The sequence below is a fragment of the Pan troglodytes genome, chromosome 7, assembly GCF_028858775.2.
Source record: "Pan troglodytes isolate AG18354 chromosome 7, NHGRI_mPanTro3-v2.0_pri, whole genome shotgun sequence".
NCBI classification, from domain to species: Eukaryota; Metazoa; Chordata; class Mammalia; order Primates; family Hominidae; genus Pan; species Pan troglodytes.
In genome coordinates, this window is record NC_072405.2 from 102,180,001 (window position 1) to 102,204,838 (window position 24,838).

At 36.3% G+C, this 24,838-nt stretch overlaps 1 protein-coding gene across 8 annotated transcripts in view; it reads right to left on the reverse strand.

Moving 5' to 3' along the window:
* Positions 1-24,838, reverse strand: part of RUNX1T1 (RUNX1 partner transcriptional co-repressor 1) — a 143,013-nt gene that overhangs the window by 1,238 nt on the left and 116,937 nt on the right. For all 8 annotated transcript variants that reach the window (XM_528188.7, XM_003311835.7, XM_003311832.6 and 5 more), the window contains 2 exons: positions 14,894-14,962; positions 9,657-9,847 (listed from right to left, as the gene is read on the reverse strand). In XM_528188.7, coding sequence (XP_528188.3) covers positions 9,657-9,847; positions 14,894-14,962 — 260 coding nt within the window. The remainder of the gene's footprint in view (positions 1-9,656; positions 9,848-14,893; positions 14,963-24,838) is intronic.

The window sequence follows — 24,838 nt, forward strand, 5'->3', positions numbered from 1 at the left end:
AATAGAGTAGATAAGGGATTCTATTCCCTGCTCCTTCAGACTAGACAAGGTGAGGCAAAGTCCTTTAACCTCTCTATGTCTTTAGTTCTTTCAGTGCATCCATTCAGTGAACCTTACAACCAAATGCTAGGGCTGTGTTAAAACAACCCCCTTTACCTCAGCTCCCTGGAGGACAGGATCCTCAGTTTGTTTTTTCTCCCTGTATCTGAAGCACCCAGAATGGGTGCCTGATAGATAGAAGTGTTCAATAAATATCTGTGAAATGAATGAATTAGACTATGCCTTATTTGGCTTTGAGAAATGAGAAATGCTAAAACCAGCCAAATAACAATTCTATTTGCACACAGTTCTTTCCAGCCAACGGAGCTGCTCTGCTGCTCCTGTGTGCCTCAGCAACTCTGGGAAGTCAGAAAAGCAGAGGGAACTGGGGCTCATTTGGGAGTGATGAGAACAAAACTCAAACCCTAGTAAGTTCACTGCCAGTTGTGGGCAGTGTTTTGCAAGACATGAGAAAAGTGGGAATGAGGCTGCCACCAGGATTTAAACTTTAAGATAAATGCATCATGAATTAGAGCACAAACATACCAGAGACAGAAGAGCACCTTTTGGGGACAGGTCCTAAGCAGGCAAGGAGGAATGAGGAAGAAACTAACCTTCAGGGATCCTCCTACGAGTGTGGTGGGGAGGGGGACCTCACAAAGCTGACTTTAAATGTTTAAATGTTCCTAGTTTCTTTGGCAAGACCAATCCCATTATGCAAAACTGTAGTAAGTAATCTTAGCTTTATGTCATTCAACTTTTTATTCTTTAACTTCATTGGTTTTGATTATGTCCTTGAAAAACAAACTTCTGACTACAATCTGGTAACCCCAAACAGCTGACGCTATGTGCTTGTGTGATAAGAAAGATTTTTAAAGCCCTGACATAGGTATTCACAGGTCTCCCTACTGTGTTCTCTACATTTGCTTTGCTTCCAGCATGCTGGTTGTGTGGCTTAAGGTAAGCTCATGAGCTGCTGACAATACTATACTCCTAGGAAACGTCAGCCCATCACCCTGTGTATGGCTTTACCACTGTGCAAAACGTGCAAGGGAATTTTTAGCAGCCATCCTAACATTGTTAACAAATAAACGGGCTCCCAGAGGCTTGCATGTGCTGAAAGCCTTTGAACTCAAGAACTCCAATTTAAAACTTTTAGAAAGAGCCCAGCTCCATGTTCTTATTTCTTTAACCATCAGACATTGCTATGTTGAGCAGAAAAGCTCAAACAAAAAACAGAAATAAAAAAGAAATTACAATCCAACAAGGAAAAACAAAACAAAAACTTAAAATCTCAAACTCTGGCCAATGACAGGTGTTTTAAGTGACTATTGCTGAGGAAATCTAGAAACTTGGTTGATACGTCAAAAAATGTCATAAGTTAAAATTTAAATGAATAGTCAGTAGTAGAACAAAACAATTTTTTCCTACTTCAATTAATTTAAGAAACTATCTCAAAAGATGTGAAGCTCTGATCCGAAGTTTCATTACCATAACAAGAAACCTTTCTCTCTCAAAATTAATTCAACTGCATTGCATGTACAATGGTTCCACAAAGACGTGAGCAAACGTGGGCCTGGCCCACCCTTCAAAGCTGTGAGGTATAATACTCAGTGCTCAGAGTGAAGTTAACTTCCTTGAGGTTTAGGCTTTTAGAATAATGCCAGCTGGATCCTGGAACAAACTCAGCAAATAAGCTATATTCCTAAATTACATCAGAATATTCCAATTAGAGAACAGAGACTCACATCCAAAACAATATTTTAAGGAAATTAAACATCTAATCTGAGTCAAGTGGCTTCTTTAGGAAATACCCTGGTGTGAGTCCTATCCGTTTTTTGGCAGAGGCACGTTTTGGCAGACACAGGGTGGTAACTGTCCAATACTCAATGGCTCCTTCAGATTGAAATCAGATGTATGCAACATTCTCAATTTAAACTGATTAAACACACAGACTAAACCAGGTAATTACAGATGCATGTGCTGGGAAGTGGAAAGGGAGACAGAATGGGGGCTTCTTTATTTTTGAAAGTGTTTTCAAAGATGGGAACAATTTTACAAATAAAAAAGTGGAATTGTGCCAAATACAGAAACAGATGTTTTGGATCGTGAAGCTGCTGGGAATTGAGCCTTCTTGCGTAGTATTGTCTGGTTCTGATCCAGGAGTTAAGGGGTCTGGCTAGTTTTACCTCTAGTTTCATTCTCAAGTTGTTTGATACTATTCATTTACCACCCACCACTGGGACAAAAGAAAAAACAACCTTCAGCTGTAGGAAGTTACAAAAAGAGCAATTTTAATGATCTGGTTAAAAAAAAAATCTGCAAATTTTTATTTCTCTTGACATTGCATTGCAGTGAATGTGTAGGCAACTTTAGTGAGTGTTCAACTAACAAACGCTCCAATGCGCATATTCATTCTTAAAAGCTCATTAGAAAACTGAAAGAGCAATTTCTATTAATATATTTCTCTTGGATGCTCTAGTGAATTTACTGTTGGCTAATCCATACCTGCAAGACTGATGCCTGATCAGTGGCACTCAGACCCTGAATAGTCACAATTCTGGAAACAGCGGAAGGTGCAGAATCTTTTGAGTACTCCAATTTGGATCATTCTAAGCTTTCTACTGTTCACAAAGGTGGAAATTGCAAACTGTGTCTAACAGTCACGTGTCTATCCACAAGGGCTGGGATAAAGGCAGTCAATGGCTTAATCTAATTTTACATTTTGCAGTTTGTGCATTTTATATTCAAGATAGTATTTCCTGATAATTGTTTTATTTATTTTTAAATGACTGAGCTTCCCTTTCAGGCCTCTAAGGAGTGATGTCACTGAAATTACCATAATAGTGTAGAAAGCTCACGGATATCCATATCACAGCAAATTTCATTCCCAAAGCTCATGGCACTTTATAGTATTTCTTTATTTGTGATAATGTTATTCCCTTTTTTGGCATAAAGAATATTTTCCTCCCTATCTGAAAAGTAAGAATAAGTCAATTGACCAAAGTTAGGTTGTGACTCAGATGAAGAATTTGTGGCTGAACACGAACCTCCCCTTTGCTAAATATACTAAATACAAGGCTATATACAGAATCAATGGATTGAAGCTTTTGAATGCCAACACTGCATATTGAAGGTATTTGACACTTTGTTTCAAATCAGCATTTCTCTTTGTCCCTAAGAAAAACATTTAGAGAATGATCTTTCTGTTTTACAGGCATATATCCCTTCTGGTTCTTACTGCAGAAAAATCTTTTTCTGAAGGACAAAATATCTTTTATTTTGTCTCTGAACTGCTTTAAGTCTCTCCAGGTCTTACATATCTATAATTCTTCAGAAAAACTTGCACAAAATTGATGTGTAATAAACTTAAATATAATAGAATGATTGTAATTGAAACTCCTCAAATGTTAAGAATCCTACAGAAGGCAACACATTGACTTAAATTCACATTAAGATTGCATCATCATCTAGTTGCATTGCACTTGACAATTTAAAATCATTTTCACATGACTGCAGTTTCAGAAACTGGGACCCTCAAAATAAATAATTTTCACAGTAAAAGGCTTGCCCCAAGTCACAAAAATATAAAATTACATAGCCAAAGTTTGATTCACCCAGATGTTTGGATTACAAATTAAAAATACTCTTTCTAAAATGCCACACTTTGTCAATTTCAGATCTTTTATTAGCTCTCATTGTGGCAAGAACAGGTTAGCAGGCACTTAACTCCCAAAAATGGACAGAAATTGAACCATAAAGTCAGAGGCAGCAAAGACAAGGTGTCAGAGTGTGTAATGAAAATGGCACAGGCTTCAAAAGCCAGGCCAACTTCATTTCATTTCCAACTTCATCACTTTGTGGCTTCAGAACCACAAGCCACTTACTTAACCCTTGGAGCAACAGAACATGTAAAGCAGGAATAATAACTGCAGGATTATTCAGGATTATGTCAGTGCTAAGCACAGTGCATGATGTTCATAGGTCCTGAATAAATGGCAGGTACTACCACCACTCCCTCCTTTTGGTACTGACTGGAAGAAAGAGAGTAGATACAGTCCTTGCTCCAGATCCAGCACCTTACAACCTTTAGAATTAGAAGGCTGATGGTCCCATTCAAATTAAGTGCTATCACCCATGGGCACTGACAGCTACAGGAGAAGAACATTAACTTACTCCCCCTCATACTTCATTAGTGACTAATAATTTCTTCTGCAACTTCATTTGCTGTCCTCAAAATTTCTGAAGATTTACCATTGCTGATTACTTCCCCGTTTTTCCTTATTAAATGCCTCTTGTTGAAATTTCCCCTACTAAAATTCTCTTTCTTATACAATAACTTCTTCTGCGGTTTGTTCTTTTCCCTGTAGTTGACAGTGAGGGAGGGAGGAATGCTGGCATAAAGAAAAGGAATATCTTTTCCTTCTCATGCTGCCCCTTGTGAGATCTTGTGGTTTCAATGATCAGCTGTAAGCAAATTACTCTCAAACCTGTTTCTCCTTGTTATCTTCTTCCTGAGCTTTGTGCTCCTATTTCAACTGCCTGTTCTGTAGGTACCTCCACCAGGATGCTCCTCTAAGTCAGTATTCCCTAAACCCAACTCTGGTGGGTCCATTTCAGTCTTTGGCAACACTCATGCCCAAGACTTTGTCACTTTATTGCAAACCCCTCTTTCTTTAGCCCCTGGAACCATTCAGTGCCAAACCCCACAGACTACTTCTGTGGTCTCTCTCCTTTTCAATCGCATAGTCACTACTCTAATTCTCTCGCCACCCTTCCTGTTAGGATCATTTCTTAACTGTTTTTCTTCTCCATTTTCCTCTTTCATTCTTATATAGACACACTGCTAATTTGTAAGGTGACTTTTCTTTTAATAAAATACTTCTCCTCATCTCATTGGCACCTCTCAACCACCTTGCAAAGCAGGCAGATCACAGAAACGTTATCCCAAATTTTGCAGATGAGAAAACCAAAGCTTCAAGAGGTGAGCAACCAAAGGTCAATCCTAGCCCAGTGCCCTGTCTACTATACCATGAACATCTACGGAATCAAACAGCTGGCCTATATATATATATATATAATATATAATTGTACATATTGTATATTGTATAACTACATATATATATATATATATAACATAGCATCATAGCTCATGCTCTGAGAGCTCCAAATTTTTCTGGGAATCAACTGGTCTGATGAGATTGTGAAGGCTTTGACAGGACCCATGCTGTGAGGTCCCTATGTTTTATTCAGAGTCTACACAGGTGGCATTTCCAGTTTGGGCCAAACTTCACAGATTCCACTGAGGTTGGTATAACTGTGCAGCTCTGCACCTATATAAGAATGATAAATAAAGTCTGCTTTAATCTGGGGGAAAAACATCACTTTGGTAGTTTAAAACTCTAAACTATTAGAACAATAAAAGTATTTATCTGTTTCTGTGCTCACTTGCAGTTTCTTGCTTCAATCACCTAAGCTAGTATAAGGTATGGATCTCAAAGAAAGCTGTAGAAGTTTCCTTGGAAATAGCTGCAATCTGAGAGTATTCACTGGAAAAAGCTTTATCTGTACACAGATAGGAAATGAAAAATGGAAATAAATATGGAGAAAATAAAAGAATTTAAGATGATCAGATTCAGTGAATTTCTGATTTATGCTAATGTTGGCATTATATTCTGGGTTAAATATATAATCCACTGGGAAAAGAGAAAGTACAGTAAGCATCACATTGCTTAGATATCTGCCGCAAGTCCAGTGTCATTCTAACTGATAGTAATACCAACTATCAGCCTATAAATCCAAGTAAAGTTTGAGAACTAGGTAGAAATAATCATGAAGTCCAGTGAAAAATAGATACAGCACACAATTAGGAAAAAACAAACAAACAAACAAACAAACAAAAACCTCCCACTCCTGCCATGTAGCTACTAAGAAGGTGGCCTGAAAGTCGGGCTACCTGAGCTAAGGACCAGCTCACACTTACTGACCATGAAACACTGAGCAAGTGGCCTAATCCCTTCAAGACATAGCTTTTTATCAGTAAAATGAGCAAAGTAACACTATCTACTTTGTCAGAGCCAATGTGAGAAGTAAACGAGCTAAAGTATAGAAAGCACTTTATACCATGCCTGGTTCAGAGTTAAACACTCATCGTAGGTTGTCTTATTTCATCTCAGGCAAAACAAACTTCATGCAACCTCCAATAACTTGGCTGACTGTGGGTTCCCATGAGCCTGGGATGGCCTGGTTTACCGGACTGGTCTGTCTAAGCAAGAGCAGTCTTTCTTACTCCAAAAGGCATCCCAGTTTGGATGATAAATTTTACGCGCCCCCCTCCCCCGCCCACCTACAAATAATATCCATGAGTTACTCATTCCTGCCTCCAAGCCTTCTTTCTGCTGGTCTCCCCAATCAAATGTTCTCAACTCCTCTCCTCCTTCTGAAACATTTCCACTGCCAATCTTTCAGAACCACTGTTTTTTCTAAGCAGAATGAGCATCATTAGCTCCGTTTTATACATGTGAAAGAAAACTGAGATAGGAAGAGAAAGGGTAAATTCAGAAATTACAGAGAGAAGAATTCAGAGATATCTAGAATTAACACAAATAGCGCAGAAGAAACATAAATGGCCAAACTAGGCCTAGAACTCTGGTCTTCTGATCGCGAATCTTAGATTCCTTCTTACAGTCCCTATGAAGGAAAGAGAATAATAACGTGTGTATCTTACCACATATATGTTGTTTTAGATTTGGATTATATAGTTTATACCTGACCTAGGTAAGAGATGGGCAGATGTTTACAATAGGTGGTGGCTTCAAATAAAGAAAGGGAAAGGGAGAAAAGAATATTGTTTCAGTAGGAATACTTTAGTATATACTGTGATTTTTTAAAAACTGTGGGAAATATGAGCAGATAATAATATATTGTGTTATAGCTTTCAAAAACACTATTTTAAAAATCTTTTAAACAACCTTGTAAGGTAAGTGAATATCGTCCCATTCCTTAAGAAGAAATGGAGGCTGACAGGAATAAAATGAATTGCCGAAGGACCTCTGAGACAGTAACTGAGCTGGGGCCATAATTCAGGACTTCTAGGTCCTCCTCTCAGATACTTTCTGCCACACGTATCTGCCTCTGAGCTGTGCTAGCAGAAGACGATCATCTGATCAGATGAACATGGCCTTTAAGAGGTGGGACCATTCAACTTATCAATGAAGACAGGACACCTGACAGTGGAAGGGGGCGCTCGTAATAATTATATTGGGACACTAGGTGTCAATGGACAGTTCCACCCAAAGTGGGAGGTGTGGTTGCCCTGCACCCTAGGTTACAGTGCACTCTCCGGTAAGTTTTGCACATTAAACTTCTAAGAAATGAGAACATTCATTTTTCTTAGAAAACAGAACAATTCATAAAATACTTAAAGCACAAGGCAATATGGGCCTTATTGGGCGTAAAGAGGTCTTTTTTTCCATCTTTCTTTCTTCTATTCTTGGGAAATTATTTACAGCATTTTTGGAGAAAAGAGGCTTAATCCTTCTAGAGATGATTCCTCCCCAAGTCTTAAAAGTGGTCTTGCACTTTAAAGAATAAGAAAACAGACCTAAGTTGCCTGTCTTTATCTGCATACAAAAACTATCTTAATGATCCCTATGAAAAGATCCTTATTTCATTGTTACAAAACAACATAGGGACTGAAAGCATGCTGTGAGATCCTGTTGAGGCTCTGCCATTTCCTAGCTGTGTAACTTTAGCCAGGTAAGTTTCCTCATCCATAGCATGACTCAAGGTTCAAGCCATACACTAGACACTTCCACTCTTCTTCAGATCATGATAAAATTGAAGCTTTTACAGGTTCAGTGGTTTTCTCAAAAATCAAAGAATTGTAAGAATTGGAGCCAGGAATTAAGTTTGACCCTCTGAATTCCAAACCCTTTCCTCTACCATGGTCTGCTTTAAAATTCTTGGGGAAGTGTCATTGAAGACACTGGTAATGCTATATTAAAGATCAGTTCCCCTAAGAGGTCAAAAAAAAAAAAAAAAAGAAAAACAATTATTACAGAAGATCATTCTTACATTAGTAGTAGATATGACTGAATAACCTATCACAGATACTGTTTAACAGGGTTTATTTATAATGCTAAATATTGGTGTCAAGATCACATATTTTCTAAATAGGTTTTAGGAATAAAGACACAAAGCTTATAAATACTGAAGGAATACAGCATGTTACTGCCTGAGTACAAAGACTTAATTGACAATTTCTTCCTAGACATCTGTCTTTAGAATTTGGTGACCTAAAAAGTACTCTTAACATACCTAACAGCCCTAAAATGTTCATGTGAAAGTGACAGTTTTAATGATACGACATCAACTGTGCCTCACGATATTGCTCATTTGAACAGAGAAGGACAAATTCTCCTCAAAAGATGCTAATAATGTTTTTAAAATAAAAAACACAAAACAAAGTCCTTATATCTTAGCCACAAGATACCAATAAAACTGAATTTATGTCTAGTTTAATTGAACAATGGAAAAGTCAGCAGTTAAAGGGCAGATCAACTTCCCTTTGTCCCTCTTTTCCTGAGAAACTTTCAAATGTTGAAAATCAATTCCTTTTGTCCCCTTGTTATTCATCTGCTACACATTAAATAGAAACTCTGGGCATTGAGTGATTCCCGCAGAGTCTTTCATCTACAGAAAAGCCTGGTACAAATTAAATACTTACTCTCCCTCACAAATTATAGATATGTATTGTAGTAGACCATTGATTTATCAGTCCATGCCATTGTGAGTTCGGCTTGGTGAGAGCAGCCCATTGTAGTCCTTTATCTAAAGTTACTCTGGGGTTAAGGATCGTGATGCTATATTAATTAACGTGGAGCATTACTATTCTGCTGATTTTGCAGGCAATATTTTAAAAATCATGTTGTTAGATATTGCGTTTTAGTTACTTTGCAGATCTTTGAGCCATTTAGGCTAGCTGTGTGTGTGTGTGTGTGTTGTGTGTGTGTGTGTGAGAATTATTATACTGGAACAATAATATATGTAACATTACCTCTAGCAGCAATGTTATGCTATGAAATGACCATCATATGGGTTACCACAAATAATGTGGAAGTATAGACTGTCTCTAAGATCTCTTAGAAATATTCAGTTGATGCAAACATTGTTTTAGCATTGGACTTTAGGGCCAATAGCTAAGGCAGTGATTTCAATCCCAAGCCTGCCAGATGGCTTTGGAGACCACAGCTTACACAGTATCTATTAAATCCCTTCAATTGGAAAGCAAGCATACACATATGCACATGCACACATACACAACAGACACACACAGCCAAGCTATGAGTCTCTAAATAATGCTGTGAAGTTATAAGAATTTCACTTTAATCGGTAACCTACCAAACATTCAAAACCTTTTTTGGCAAAGATTAGGTGTTCAATAAAAAGACAAATGTGATCAGCTCTTGGCATATTTCATGAATACCTTGACTTTCCCCACACTGTTCTAAATTTTTTTCCAAATATTTATCTAAAGCGATCACCTTGAATGAAGAATGAGCACTCTAATGAATGAAAACTATCTCGTTTATTTGGAGCTTCCCAAGATGCCTCACCTCGCTTGAATCCTCCTGCTGATTGATAACTGCCAGCGCGTCCTCCGCCGCCTGCCGTTTGGCCTCGGCGACCGTGCGCTCCATCTTGGCCCTCTCTGTTGTGATCATGTCGTGGGCTTTCCGCTCCGCCTCAGACACGGCCTTCTGCAGCTCCGTCATCGCCTGGCGCTTCACCTCATTGACGGCCTCCTCTGTGTGCCAGTCAGGCCAAACCAGACAAGAAAACACCTCTCAGTTAGCCGAAGTCATTGGATACGGATTACTTTTCTTTTAATTTTTTTTTTCTTTCCGAGGCTGGTCTCGAACCCCTGGGCTCAAGTGATCCTCTGCATCAATTTCCCCTAGCCGGTGGAATTACAGGCACCTTCCAGCCACCATGCCCACTATCTGATTACTTTTTTATAGAATTCTATAGAAGAAGGATGACTCTCATCCAAATTATTGGGCAGTTCCAGCAGTCTAAAAACTAGCAGATCTTTTGACATACATTTAGGAAAACAAAGGGTGAAAATGTTTCTTTAACTTGAATTTATGGAAATATTTTTTGAAACTCCTATATCATTATTATAATTTTTTTAACCAAACTAATGCCTCCAGAAATGATTCTGAGACCAGATAAGAAGTTAAAGGACAAGGACATTCGCAAGAAACCTGTCTGAATAATTCAGACACATAAAGTCAGTTTTCCACAATGCTATAAGTTAACATGAATATAGGAGGGTCCAAAGGTTAAGAGTTCAGAAAAAAAAGAGAGGCCGAGAATGGATTTTACACATAAACAAATAAGTGCAAACTATTAGTTGCTGGCATAATCTACAACACAATAGTGAAAAGGTAACTCAGATAGCAATTAAGTTACTATAGACCTTTTAATGAAAAATCAATGCTATAATGGATGATCCAGTTTTACTTTTGAAAAGTCATTTCCTGAGTAATATAAATATGTGCCTTTATAGGTTAAATGATAGAGGTTTTAAAAAATAATCTCATTTTTACATTTTAAGCTGTTGTCCATTTACTTTACCAAATATATACAGTGGTTTTGCATAACCAACTGTTGCACTAGACAAATATAACGGAATCATACCACAGGCCAAAACAATCAGGCCTGACTATAAGTCTGCAAGGTGTCAAATAAGCTCTTTATTTTTGGCTGAGGAAAGGGTGCAAAGATTCAACTAATGTACAACATAAGACTGACAACTAAAACAAGTAATTTCCATTTTAAAAAATTAACTGTTCTAATTAACAGGGGAAAATATCCTCCCCCTGAATTAGTTTATCTAATTTTCATCTTTATTCAAAGCAAAATGACAATGATTAATTGAAAATTTAATAAGCAGTAATTATTAACTTGGCAAACCTAGTACCAATTAACACTCTATTAAAACTAATTATGACATGTTTCATTCAAGTGTTTGCACTTAATTGTTTCACCCGCTTAAAAAGCACCTTAATTAAATGTTCTGTTTAATTAAAAACATAGATTCCTAATAAAAATGTTTTACTGTAGATTAAAAATGTAAGAGATGCAAGTACTCCTATTGTTTCTTCAATTCCTCTGGTTTATTTCACACATCTATCGTCCATGACTTGAGAAACATCAGCTCTCCACTAGTAATTAACTGTCATGACTTTTGTAGCCTCTGTCATTTTAGCAGCATTATATCTGAAGTACATTTCTTTGCAATTACTGTCTGCTAGGTTTTATAAACTAAAATATAAGTAAAAGATCCATAGTGGAAATATTAACTAAATTATATTAAGCTGTTGTTAGCTGCTTTAAGATATGCATTTAAAATCTGTACAGAATCAGAGTATTGCAAACAGCTTATAGCACCTTCTTCACCAGGAGGTGAAAAGATGCCTTTATTATCCTATCATAAATGACTTGGGGCACAAGGGAAGTACTGCCCTTCTAACTATACAGCCAGGGTCTAATTTAGTTTGAATATTCAAGGTGAATTAAAATTCTATCTAAGTGGTAGTACAGAACAATAATTTTTGCTTACGATCAAAGCTGTAGCTTGACTAATTGTATATGCAAATCAGGCAATTTATATTTAAATTATGCATTCCTAGTCTAATCCCACAGGCATATACAGATCAGCAAAGAGAATTGGTAGGACATTTGCAAGGTGCTTGAATATTTATTACCAACTGCAAACATTCTCTGATCGTGTAAAAAGAAATATACTGAAGAAAACATTGTTACAATTTTAAAACCATCTTTATGTTAGATTTTTTCCAGTTTCATAAAGACCCTTTGTAACTTTTGAGTGCATTTGTTACTTTCGCTTTAAAAAATACTACTTTTAGAGGAGAATATGGCCTTGAACAATTTTTTGGATTTCTAATCTTTAAAAATGTGTGTTGTTATGTTATTATATTGTGTTATTGGGGGCAATGTGAAAGATTTGCATAGGGTCTGTAGATTAAATAATAGTCTTGTATCAGTGATAAAGTCTTGATTTGGTAACTGTACTGAAGTTATGTAGAATATTCTTGTTCTTGGTAAACTGACATTCAAATCATTTAAGGTAAAGAGAAATTATGTCTGCAACTTACTCTCAAATGATTAGAAATATATATATATTTAAGAGAAAGAAGAGGATGAAAGAGAGGAAAAGAGAAAATACTAAAGCAAATACGATAAAATAAGGGAATCTAGGTGAAAGTTATAGAGGAATTTTTTGTACTTTTTTTTTGCAACTTTCCTGCATATTTGAAATCATTTCAAAATAAAATGATGCAAAAAGCTATATGATGTACTTTGAAGCACAGGGTATACTTGTAACTACAATTTTCTGTGAAAGTGGATGCATTTGTTATGCTACATCAAGTTTTGGGTGTTCTGCCCCTTTTGTATTTTTCAAATACTTTATTCACCTATGTTTTGCAACAAAGATAATGTATAATAATTTCATTGCAAAGACATACTTTATAGATTTTCTTCAAAAAATTTTTTTGCCCATAGCCAATTTTAGAAAGCTAGGATAAAAGCTTTCAAATTGTAACAAGCTGAGTGCAGATGTCACATTCTGCCCTTGGTGTTTTCATCATGTTGGATGCCTTGACACTGAACACTAGAAATGCCATTTAAGAAACCTATAAAGATAAATATTATAAGTAGTTACTGGAGATTTCTAGATGAAACTATCATCCATACTTTGTGGATTTAATATACTCCTTAAAATTTAGCATATATCCATAGAAAACTATTCCCAAACTGTTTTTAAGCAGCAGTTTAGGGATACCACTGTGAGAAGAATACAAATATAATGTCATATTTTAGATTGAAAACCTACTGTAGATGACAGACACTGTAACAAATAATCTAAACACTTCCTAGATAAGGTTTAACCCTTCTTGGAGAGGGCAAGCACACAACAAAAACAAGTAGTGCTCTTTCTCTACTCTCTTAAGTCCCCAAAACCTAAATTACACCCAGAATTAGGTTTAAAAACCCCCAAAACAGACAGTAAAGAAAAATAATAGTGGAGTCAATAGATAACAATATGCCATGTAGGAAAAAATAAACAACTGATTAAGTGGAAAATACATAGTGCAGTTTTGAATCTGCGTCCAATTGCTTACCACTTATGGTAGGACTTCCTTTGTACATAGCTATTCAAGTTGACTTTCCAACAAAGGTGCTATATTCAGAAAAATCTATTCTCACTTAATAGCAGTCAAACAAAGACTTGAGCAGATAACAGCACATAAGGAATTCGGATTACACAAGACCTTACTGGTAATTTTTCTTTATGAACTATCAAGAATTTAACTTAAATATACTTAAAAAGGGAAGTGCAGAGAAAAGACTCACTCCTCTGAACATAAAGTCACCCTTCTTCTGTCCAAAATCACAATTATTTGTACTTCTTATTGGAATAAGTTGCACTGACAGCTTAGAAATGGAAGAGAAAAATGGTCAGAAGGAAGATGTTGCCCGTCTTTTCAGGTAGGTGGTACTTGGCATATTTTTAACAGTTTGGGAGTACTACATGACTATTACAGTAAATCTGGTAAAACGACACAGTTCAGCAACATATGTATTTTAACCTTTAAGCTAAATGGACCTATCTAATTTGCGTATTGGATGTGCAAGACAGCTTTCTAATTCTTAATCTGGGCTACTAAACCTAGAATGCTATCAGATTTTAAAGCTCATTATCACTCTAACAAAAACAGGTATTTCTTGGAAAATGTATAAAAATACTTGGATAAGATACATGTGACTAGAGAGTCACCAAGTTACACAGAACTACAAACACAGCTGAGTGAAATCCCAAAGAGAAATCTTCTGTAGAAAAAAACAAAAAATCTGTCCCCTGACTCTTTGATTTGCACTGTTTGTAGAAGTAGCATTTCCCAGTTTCCCAAATCAAAAAGACAAACTGTTTTAAGAGCTGGAGTTACAGCAGCTGAAAGCCACAGTATGTTTTTCATGGCCTCTTTAACTCTTGAAACAGGTTTATGTTTCAGCTCCTGAGTTGGTTTTCATAAAGGGTTTTGCTTGCTAGGTGGTTCCACCAAAATTCTCACAGATCTGGACTTCTTTAAGCCCAGTAACAAGTCAGTGGGTCATGAGGAGCTTTAAATCTACTATTACAAAATATAGAGCAGCATCTTGTAATGGAAAGCAGATAGTGTATATGAAAAGCAAAAATAAATGTTTAGTAACTTTGTCATTTCACTTAGAGTAATTTAGCTCTGATCGTTGAATACTAATTAGTATAGAAGAACAATTTGAAAAGTCGATTGTAACCAAAAAATTATCTGAGTACTTTAACAAGTCAACTAGATTTGATGTTGGTTTCGTTTTTTTTTTGGATGCAGGAGAAAAGGCTGAAGTATGCAATTTAATTTCTAAGACACTGGAATTTTTTCATCAAAGAAAAAAATGCATGCAAGCTAAGACCTATGCCAAGTTTCAGCCTGAAATCATTATGGCCCTGAAAAAAATGGAGTTTTATAATGGAAATATTGCCAGCTTCTCAATTATAGTGAAACTGGCAGATGTTACTAAAATAAAAATGATTTCATCTTGTAATCAGGCCTGGTTTAAAAATATTAATCAGGTGTTTTGTTTTGTGGTTTTTTTTTGTTTTGTTTTGTTTTTGCTGTTGTTGCTGTTAGCAGTAAAGTCCTTTCTTGTCATTCCTCACATCACTACATTAACAACTGCACACAGCTGCCAGAACACGAAACTCATGTTTTTAAACAATTCTTACCAGCTTTCTTCCAGATCTCCTCTGGCACATATCCAGACGCAGGCCTGTGAAGGAATTCCCGATGCGCGTCTATGAAAAGGATGGGAAGGGGGTGGAGAGAGGAGGAGAGTACTGTAAGCACACTTGTGTCATCGCACAGAGTGAAAGTAAGCAATGCCCATTCTCCTGGCTTCTCTACAAAAACGCAATTTTAAAAGGCTAAACATTTCACTTCTTGAAAATACATAAAAATAGCAAGGCCTGTCATCAGAGCCCAAGGAAAACAGAAGGTCATTGGTCTAAATGCCATGCATGCTCAAAGCCAAAGCAACTTGATTTCATTATACAATATGATGTTTGGGAACACTGTTCTCAGCACTTTCTGACTATGGAGACTTCTATAGATATATTTTGTTAAGGAATATAAATTGTATTTGATAGTTTTCCTTTCATGAGTCAAACTGGTGGTTAAACAATCAAATGTTCAGGTAATGTAATTTCCACAGAGCTCTGATTCTGCCACCTTTCAATGAATAGCAAGCTCCACTCTATGGCTAACCAGTTCTCATACTTAATTCTTAAAAATCTCAGTGACCATTAAAATTTTTCACACAAATTAGATCATATGGATTTGACAGAGGTGAAAGCCAGAAAGACTCATCAGAATGGATTCACAGACATTCTGTTGAGCAAAGAGAATTAGCCCATGCTTTCCAGAAAAGGAAATGAAGTTCCACTTTAAATTAAATGCTGTGCTTACTAGGCTTCTCAAATTTTAAAAGTTTAAGAAAACAACTAATAACTTTGATATAGGAATGCTAACTTCTAAAATATGTTCATGGAATTAACACAAAACATTTTATAGTTCTTACATATGCTCAAAAGTAAACAAAGTGTATACCGTCTTCCATAGCTAAAATATGCATTTCATGTCTTCCATATTGGATTTTCAGTAAAAGCCTCCTTATATAGAAGAGTTCGGTAAGAAAAAAATCATTTTAACTTTTATAAAACTTAATTATTAAACCCATGATAAATTCTGAGGAAAACTGAAATTTTCTCTATGTGTACAGTAAATGTTGAGTAGCATATATTTTTAAATGCTTTATCTAATGGTTATGTTGAAGATCAAGACATTTAGTCCAGTCTCCTATATTTTATGGTGCTACACAATGTCAAAAATAAAGAAAAGCACGATGAGTTTAGCTAAGTATATGTTGTTACATTTGAATGCTTTAAATACATTTGAACGCTTTGAATTCTTGCAGGGCACACAGATTATCAATTGGCAAGAACATTAGATTTTCTCAACTATTCTGAATTAGCAAAAATTTACTACAGCTTGGTGAGGAATATATGGGAACTCTCTATATCATCTTTGCAATTTTTTAATCTAAAATTATTCCAAATATTTAAAAGTTTATTTTCAAAAGTTTACACTGTGATGTCATGACTACTTCATAACAGGATGAACTGGAAATATCTATGCATTCTCCTGTGTATATTCATTTCTATAAAGTAAATGACAAAAATAAAAACGTTTATTCTTAAGGTGAGATAAAACTGCTGCATAAACAACCTAAAAGGAAATGTGATACAGCTAATTAGATTTATCAAGATTATCTTCCTTACCACTATAACTATTTCCAGAAGAAATAAAGTGCAATCAAGTTCATATTTAGCCATGTGACACAGTACAACACAGAAATTTACTTATGACATTAAAAGACAACTTTTAAGGAGAAAAGACTTGGATTTAAGCATAATTTATTGGATAAGAATAAGAACAGATCTGTAAAGTTTGAAGAAAGAAAAAAACGTGACTTCAAAGTAGCAATTTTTTTTCATTTATTGTGTTAAGAAGAGACCTGTAGTTAATAAAAACTTATTTTATTCTTTTTTCTTTTTTTTGAGACGGAGTCATGCTCGTTGCCCAGGCTGGAGTGCAGTGGCACGATCACAGCTCACTGCAACCTCTGCCTCCTGGGTCAAGAGAATCTCCTGCTCAGCCTCCTGAGTAGCTCGGATTACAGGTGCATGCCACCAAGCCCAGCTAACTTGTATATTTTTAGTAGAGATGGGGTTTCACCATGTTGGCCAGGCTGGTCTCAAACTTCTGACATCAGGTCACCTGACCTCCCAAAGTGCTGGAATTACAGGTGTGAGCCACCATGCCCAGCCTATAAACATTTTTTTTTTAAATTAAATAGTCAATCATTATGATAAAGAACAGGAAAGGTAATGTTTAGGTATCCAAAGTCCATGCATGAAAGATGCTAATTACCAGCCCCAGGCAACATAGGCTGAAGAAAGTTAGTTCTAGCACCCAGTGAAGCTAGCTATTGAGCATGGAACACTGGGTATGTTAGTTTGTCCATGTCTCAGATGCCTCATCTATAATAAAGTGAGGACAATACTACTATTATTTGAGAGCACTGCTGTGAGGATTGAAGGAAGTACCTCCTATTACATACACATCCTAAACTCCCATTATCTGGTACTTGCTATTATCCTCATTATTATCATTATTATTACTTACTACGTGGTCTAGTAAGAATGGCTATATAATTATTTCCTTTTAAATAACTAAGGTGAAGAGAGTATTTTAAAGTTTATCTTTTCTCTCAATGTTAAAAATCCAAATACCACAAATTTTGAAGACAACAAAGCCATTGAAGAAGTTTGGATTAAGCAATATACACCAAGTAATTTTTTAAACTCCCAGAATCTATGTCACTTGGAAATAGAAAATATTTCTATAGTTCACAATTCACTGCCTTTGTCTTTGGAAGCAAAATCTTCAAATTTCTTAGATGACACTTTCAAAAATTTTACTTGAGCCTCACCCATGAATGTTTATAACACCCAAATGGACTCAAATATTAACGTGCCAGGCTCAATTGACCTTCCACCTTCTATGGGCTGCACAGGTGTCTTGAGGGTACATATACCACACTGGAAAGTTGTGCAATGTTTCACTTTGGCTATACCTTCCTAAATTTCTCACTGACATACTGCCATGTCCACATAGGCCCAAACTTTAACTGACATAGAAACCCAATAGAAATGCTAAAGCCAATTATGCAAAAGTTTTCTTAATGCTAACCTACCTTCTAAAAGACAGTTTTTCAAAATAGCAGAATCTAAAGGGAAATAATTATATAAACGTGTTTTACAATATCCTCTCCAGTTCTAAGTTAGTGTACTTGATAAACATCAGGTCTACCAACAGAAAGAACAGAGTGATTGGTAGTAGGTATACTCCTCAGAAATCTATTTGATACCTTGATAAACACTACTTTAATAGATTCAGAAACCAAATGACTAATACATTTAATATCTCCTCTTCTGATTAAGCAGCAGCAATATCAAAATCTATATAGGGAAAACTGAGTCTGAAAAACAAAACAAGGGACAATTCTCTCCTAGGACTTTACTATTTTAGAATACTGGCTAATCTAAACACATCTACCTAAAACATCCTAAGATTCTAAGGCTTAGATTCTAAAGAAGCTAATTCTTACCCGTTAACTCTTAAGTACCTATAAAATATCAATTGCTAGAAAAAGGAATCATCGTTCTAAAATGTAGTGGTAGATGCAAAGACAGAAGAACGTCTATGATATGGTCTAAAATGTTAAACGTATATATATATGCAACTACTGAAAGATGAAAACATTATAGAAAAGTCCTTCTAAATTAAGTCTAGCTTGCTTTGGGATGCAAATTGCTTGGGGTGGGGGTGGTGGTGAGAGTGGATGAGGATGAAGGGAGCCTCTTGAAAATAATTCACATCTATGAAGAGAGGAGACCAGGTCAGAGTGACAGAAAATGGTGTAAGAAATGTGAAAGAACAGAAAGAGCAATCTATGATGTATGAAAGAGATGGAAGATGCACTACACTTACGACAGGATGGAGACCATTGGATACTAGATACTGCAAGGGCCGCCATCAATATACATGAAGGGATGAGCTGATAGCCTTTGGAGAAGCAATGTGACCTCATATGACCCAGGACAGCAATGCTCAAAGCTTGGCAGCACCTAGGTATGGCCTTCATCCTGTAGTGGGCAGAATGAGGCTGTGATCATGATAATATCTATTACAAAAACCATCAAAAGAAAGAAAGAGTTAAGTAATTTTATCTTTACAAATGCCACTTGTTTTTAAGGATAATACATTCAGAAATCTTCACACTAGGTTTCAGAAGCCCAAATCCAACCTAGAAGCTAGCAACTGCTTTAGGATTTCCATCTTTTACAACAAACATACTTAATGCTCCAGGAAGTAACCATCTCCTCTTAATTTTAAAAGATGGACATATTTAACTAATAGTCCCATATTTTTAAACCCAATATAGTTAAGTACAGTAGGCATTTGCATTATGAAGTCTGCTGAATGACTGTGAGATTAATTTCATGATGTGATTTAAGGAAATCAATACAAGGGTACAAAACTCCAAACATTTACATGCAAATATACACAGAATAACTTGTTTGTGGTTTTCATATTTTGAGAGTATAGAAGTTGAAATATTTCATTGGCTGGGAGAAATCTATTTTTCCATAGCCTTGTATTACGAATTAGGGTCCCAAAGGTACAACAGATTTACTATATTTAAGACAGGAATCTTTTCTAATCTCTGTGCCTATTAAAGAAGCCACCTGCTTAGAAGTACTTTGTAGATGAAAAAATACTTATGAATCCACTGTAACTTCACAATCTTGAATGCCAAGGAAAAACTTTACTAGTTTCGTTTACCACTATTCTTTAAAGTTCTTTTTGATTTTATTTTTTTAATTTTTTAATTTTATATTTTGAGACAAGGTCTTGCTCTGTTGCCCAGGCTGCGGGGCAGTGGCATAAACATGGCTCACTGTCACTTTGACCTCCTGGGCTCAAGGAATCCTCCCATCTTAGCCTCCTGAGCAACTGGGACCACAGGCATGCACCATCATGCCCAGCTAATTTTTTGATTTTTGGTAGAGATGGGGTCTCACTATGTTTTCCAGGCTGGTCTCAAACTCCTGGACTCAAGGGATCCTCTCACCTCAGTCTCCCAAAGTGCTGGGATTATAGGCATGAGCCACTTCTACTCCCAGCAGAAAGTTCTTTCTGAGAATGCACATCTAAATAACAGCTAAGACATAACACTTCTACTATGTGTCAGGCACTGTCTCATATGTTTTTACCTATTAACTCATTATACAGAAATGCTTATGAAATATATATTACCATCCCCATTTTACACGAGGAAACTGAAGCACAAAGAGATTATGACCTGCCAAAGGCCGCAAAACCAATATGAAGAGGCATGAGTAATTCGAATCTAGAAATTCTACTGAGTTTGTGCTTTCAGCCTTCATGCTAGATTTCCTGAGGATTTAGAGAGCAATGAGAAATTCCATAATTCAATCATATGACAATCATAAAACTTGCCAGCTAGCAGTATTTTAAAATACTAATTCCTCTACCAACCCACTTGGGACAGGGGATGGTATTAATTCAACAAACTCCTGAGTTACTAAGCATTTTTTTTTTTTTTTTTTTTTTTTGAGGCAGTCTCGCTCTGTCCTCCAGGCTGGAGTACAGTGGCACGATCTTGGCTCACTGCAACCTCCTCCTCCAGGGTTCAAGCAATACTCCAGCCTCAGCCTCCCGAGTAGCTGGGACTACAGGGGTGCACCACCATATCTGGCTAATTTTTTTTATTTTTAGCAGAGACGGGGTTTCACCATGTTAGCCAGGATGATCTCGATATCCTGACCTCATGATCTGCCCGCCTCAGCCTCCCCAAGTGCTAGGATTACAGGCGTCAGTCAACACTCCTGGCTCTAAGTTTTTTATAAATGCTAAGCTTGATTTTTCATTACACTTAAACAAACAAAACTTTTTGATATTTCTTTCTCTGGCAAGTACTAAACTCTTAACAAAACAGAGTGAAGGTATTTTTCTAAATTTACTACCACGTCATCACAATGTTCATACATGTTTTAAAAGCACAGGGAAAGTGCATTTATATTTCAGAGTTTATGTCCAGCCCCTGACATTAGCCCTAAACCTATCATTAGAAAAAAATTTTGGCCAGGTACAGTGGATCACGCCTGTAATCCTAGCACTTCGGGAGGCCGAGGTAGGCAGATCCCTTGAGCTCAGGAGTTCAAAACCAGACTGGGCAATACGGCAAAACCCCACCCCTACAAAAAATACAAAAAAATTAGCTGGGTGTGGTGGCGGTCTACCTGTAGTCCCAATTACTTAGGGGGCTGAGGTGGGAGCCCAAAAGGTCAAGGCTGCAGTGAGCCGAGATTATGCCACCACACTCCACCCTGAGCAACAAAGTGAGACCCTGTCTCAAAAAAAAAAAAAAAAAAATTAACCCTAACGATGTGGAAGACTTCTAGAAAACAAAAAGAGCGCACACAGATACAAGACAAACTACAGAAAGATTCTAGAATAGTCAAAAGCCAGTAAAAAGGAAAGTAGTTTAAAAGAAATAAAATGTCAGGAGCCAAGAAAGTGATGTGACAACATTCTGAGAGAAAAAGGAACCAAAGACAAAGAAAGGAAAAAGAGCTACTACGGAGATTCTGACAAGCACTTCGGAAAACATACAAAGTGCTAACCAGCAACTGCCTCTCTATACATATAAAAGTAATTCTACTTCAATGGTCAAATCTGTCAATTCTGATCACATTATCTTGCTCTTCTGTGAAGCATACCATGTAATAAAACTTAAATGTAGAAATAAGTCATACTTTGAAAATAGAGACAGCAGTGTTAAAATTTGCTTTCTAATTTTGTTAAGAGTTGGATATTTGGAGTTTTCCCTGGGAAGTAAATGAGTAACAACAGTAAAAATAATAAATATCTATTATTTCAAGAAAATCTATTTTATGAAAAGTCCTTCAAGATGTCAACTTGCATTTTATTTAAAGAATAGAAATACCATTATGAATTCAGTGTACACTCAGTGTTAAAAATTGTTTCAGTCAGAGGTTATTCAAAAAAGAGATTTTAATATCTTAGGAAAATACTTTTTTTTTTTTTTTTTTTTTGGAGACAGAGTCTTGCCCTGTCGTCTAGGCTCGAGTGCAATGGCATGATCTCGGCTCACTGCAACCTCCGCCTCCCAGGTTCAGGTGACTCTCCTGCCTCAGCCTCCCGAGTAGCTGGGATTACAGTCATGCGCCACCATGCCTGGCTAATTTTTTTTTTGTATCTTTAGTAGAGAAGGGGTTTCACCATGTTGGCCAGGCTGGTCTCCAACCCCCGACCTCGTGATCCGTCTGCCTCGGCCTCCCAAAGTGCTTGGATTACAAGTGTGAGCCACTGCGCCCAGCCAGGAAAACTCTTAAAATTCAATTAGTAATAGATTAATCGAGTTATTTTACTAACCCCCTATACTCACTCAATACTACAGATATATTTCAAAAGTGAGAATGGGATTGAGTTTAACAGGTACAACACATCAATCATGAAAGTTACATTCTCCCCTGTGCAGTCCCCAAATATAATTTTAAAATGCTAAGAATGTGTGTATGACTAAACATTCCCAGTGTTTCCAAGTTAGGGATATAAGTAGGGCAATATTTTGAACCAAAGATATCTTCTATAATATATTCTGAAGATCTCATTTGAGACCAGACAGTAGTTTAAGAAGCAAAATAATTAGGCTAAAAGAAATACATACAACTGTGGGATACGGAGATCTAAATGTATATAAAGATATAGACATATCCATAGCTTTATCTGCACACATGCACTCCATTAAACTTCCCAGTCACAGAAAATAGATTTATCAGCCAATAATCTCCAATCCTTTCATTACACACATCAATCCATTCAACTCCAAAGCCTGGAAGAGGGACTTAGAAAGCACTTAATGTAAATGATTGTGGGCCATAATTACAAACCACCTGTCCTCTTATTTACAGCCATAGCTCAGTCCCAGAAAATAGTACACAAGGCTGCAAGAATCAGCTAGTAAGGATGCACAGTGAAAAAAAACTGTAAAAACACTATTGGATGCTAAAACTTGCACACTGCAGAGTTCTACACAGATTTTCTCTAAAGTTATGATAGTGTCTTAATGGCAACTTAGGATTCTGTGTCAATAAAGAACATAATGTCTTAATGTTGTCTATAAACAAAGAAATTAAATGCTTGTACCCTTTGACTAATACAACCTACAAAAGCTTAAGGCCAAACAAATATCTCAGGTTTAACAAAAATATAAATCCATTGAACATCACTAAAAAATAGTATAGTTTGTATACTTTTAAAAAGGAGTTTCTTTAAACCAAGTTTATTCTTTTGGTTATGTAGCAGGGACAATGAACCTCTCTTCCTGGATAACATGATATATACCTATATCACCAGAATCTGTGTGTAGTAGTAGTGACTATACACAAAATGGCCCTTGTTCTATGTGCCGATAACTCGCTTAGGTATGAAGTCTGATCAATTTCGGAGATGTTTCTTTTATAGTGGATGGCAGATAATAGCAATCTGGTCAGTTTGGCCGACTGAATTGAGGTAGCTATCCTATGGCTTGAACACTAGCTATTCCCTTGCCTTCTTCCACTAGACCCAAAGGCCCTCAAAGAAAGAAATGAATACTTTTTCCTTCATTAGAATGCCTAGCACATTGCCTGGCACATAGTAAGCGCTCAATAAATAAGTACTGACTCAATGAATGTGTTCAATAGAATAAGCCAAACTAGATGTTTTAACTCCCTAAGTTTTATTTACTTTAAAGCTCTCAATTTTTGCCTAGACTGGATGGTTACAAATATCCCCTCTGTCCTAAGCAAATCTCTCATGATTAATCAATTTTTGTTCATAATAAGGAAATAAACACAAGATTTTTTTTTCCACTCTGCTCTAAATAGTTTGGCTTCGACCAATATTGGCTCAAACCAAACGTAATTCTGTTTTCGTTGCTTGCCTTAATGTGACCTGACAAATACAGTTTTGTCTTTAAAATATGCTTCAGAATAATGCTTGTTAGGTAAATTAACTGCCTTAGACTCTTTCATTATTTAATACTTATGATAATAGGCATTCGGCATTCACAGATCAGCAGAAATCTACAAACCTAAGTGCATAGGAAACTACACTGGCTGGGAACAAATTGAAAACAGTAATGTGATCAACAGATAATATACTTCAAGTTTTAAACTTTGGATAATCAGCCATAGTACTAATGAGGCCAAAATTATGAACTTAATCTGCACGTTTTGCAGCATGGACAGTACTCTAACTTGAGTTAGCAGATGGGTATGGGGCCAATGCATAAGATAATATGAGAGAACAAGAATCCACAGAAATCCACCTTCGTAAGTTTACTCAAAAAGTATTCACACGTAATGGGTGGCAATGTCAATGACAAAACCGTATTATTAATTTAGGTAAAAGTTCACAGGCCACACAAAAATTCTTTCAGGTTGAAGATTTCTTTCAACATATATGGGATTATATTCTATCTGTAACCCCAACAATTCCCAAATATCAATAAGAAATAGTTACATACTAACATTCCATTTCTAAGGCACAACTATATTATGAGTCCTATTATAAAACTAGATAAAACTAGAATTAATATAATCATGATTAAGTAATCTAAGTTAAGATCAAATCACAGGAAGAGTGCTACATCTTTATCATTAATTTTAAAATAGCTGTAGGCAAAATATATAGCTTCTAGGTCTCTCTTCCTGGAGGCGGGGGGTTGAGAAAAAAGTTTAAAATATAAATATATATATATGATTCAACTAACAAGATTGTCTTACAGGCTGTTTTCTGAATTAATAATTTGAAACATACATCCCCATGTGCAGTGATAACATTGGTATGCAGTGGCAGAATTCACTAGAGACCTTGACGGAAGTGCCTAAGCCCCAGGCCCACTCCCTGAGATTGTTTTTGCTGTTTTGAGGCATTACGAAGGAGCACAAGTTTTA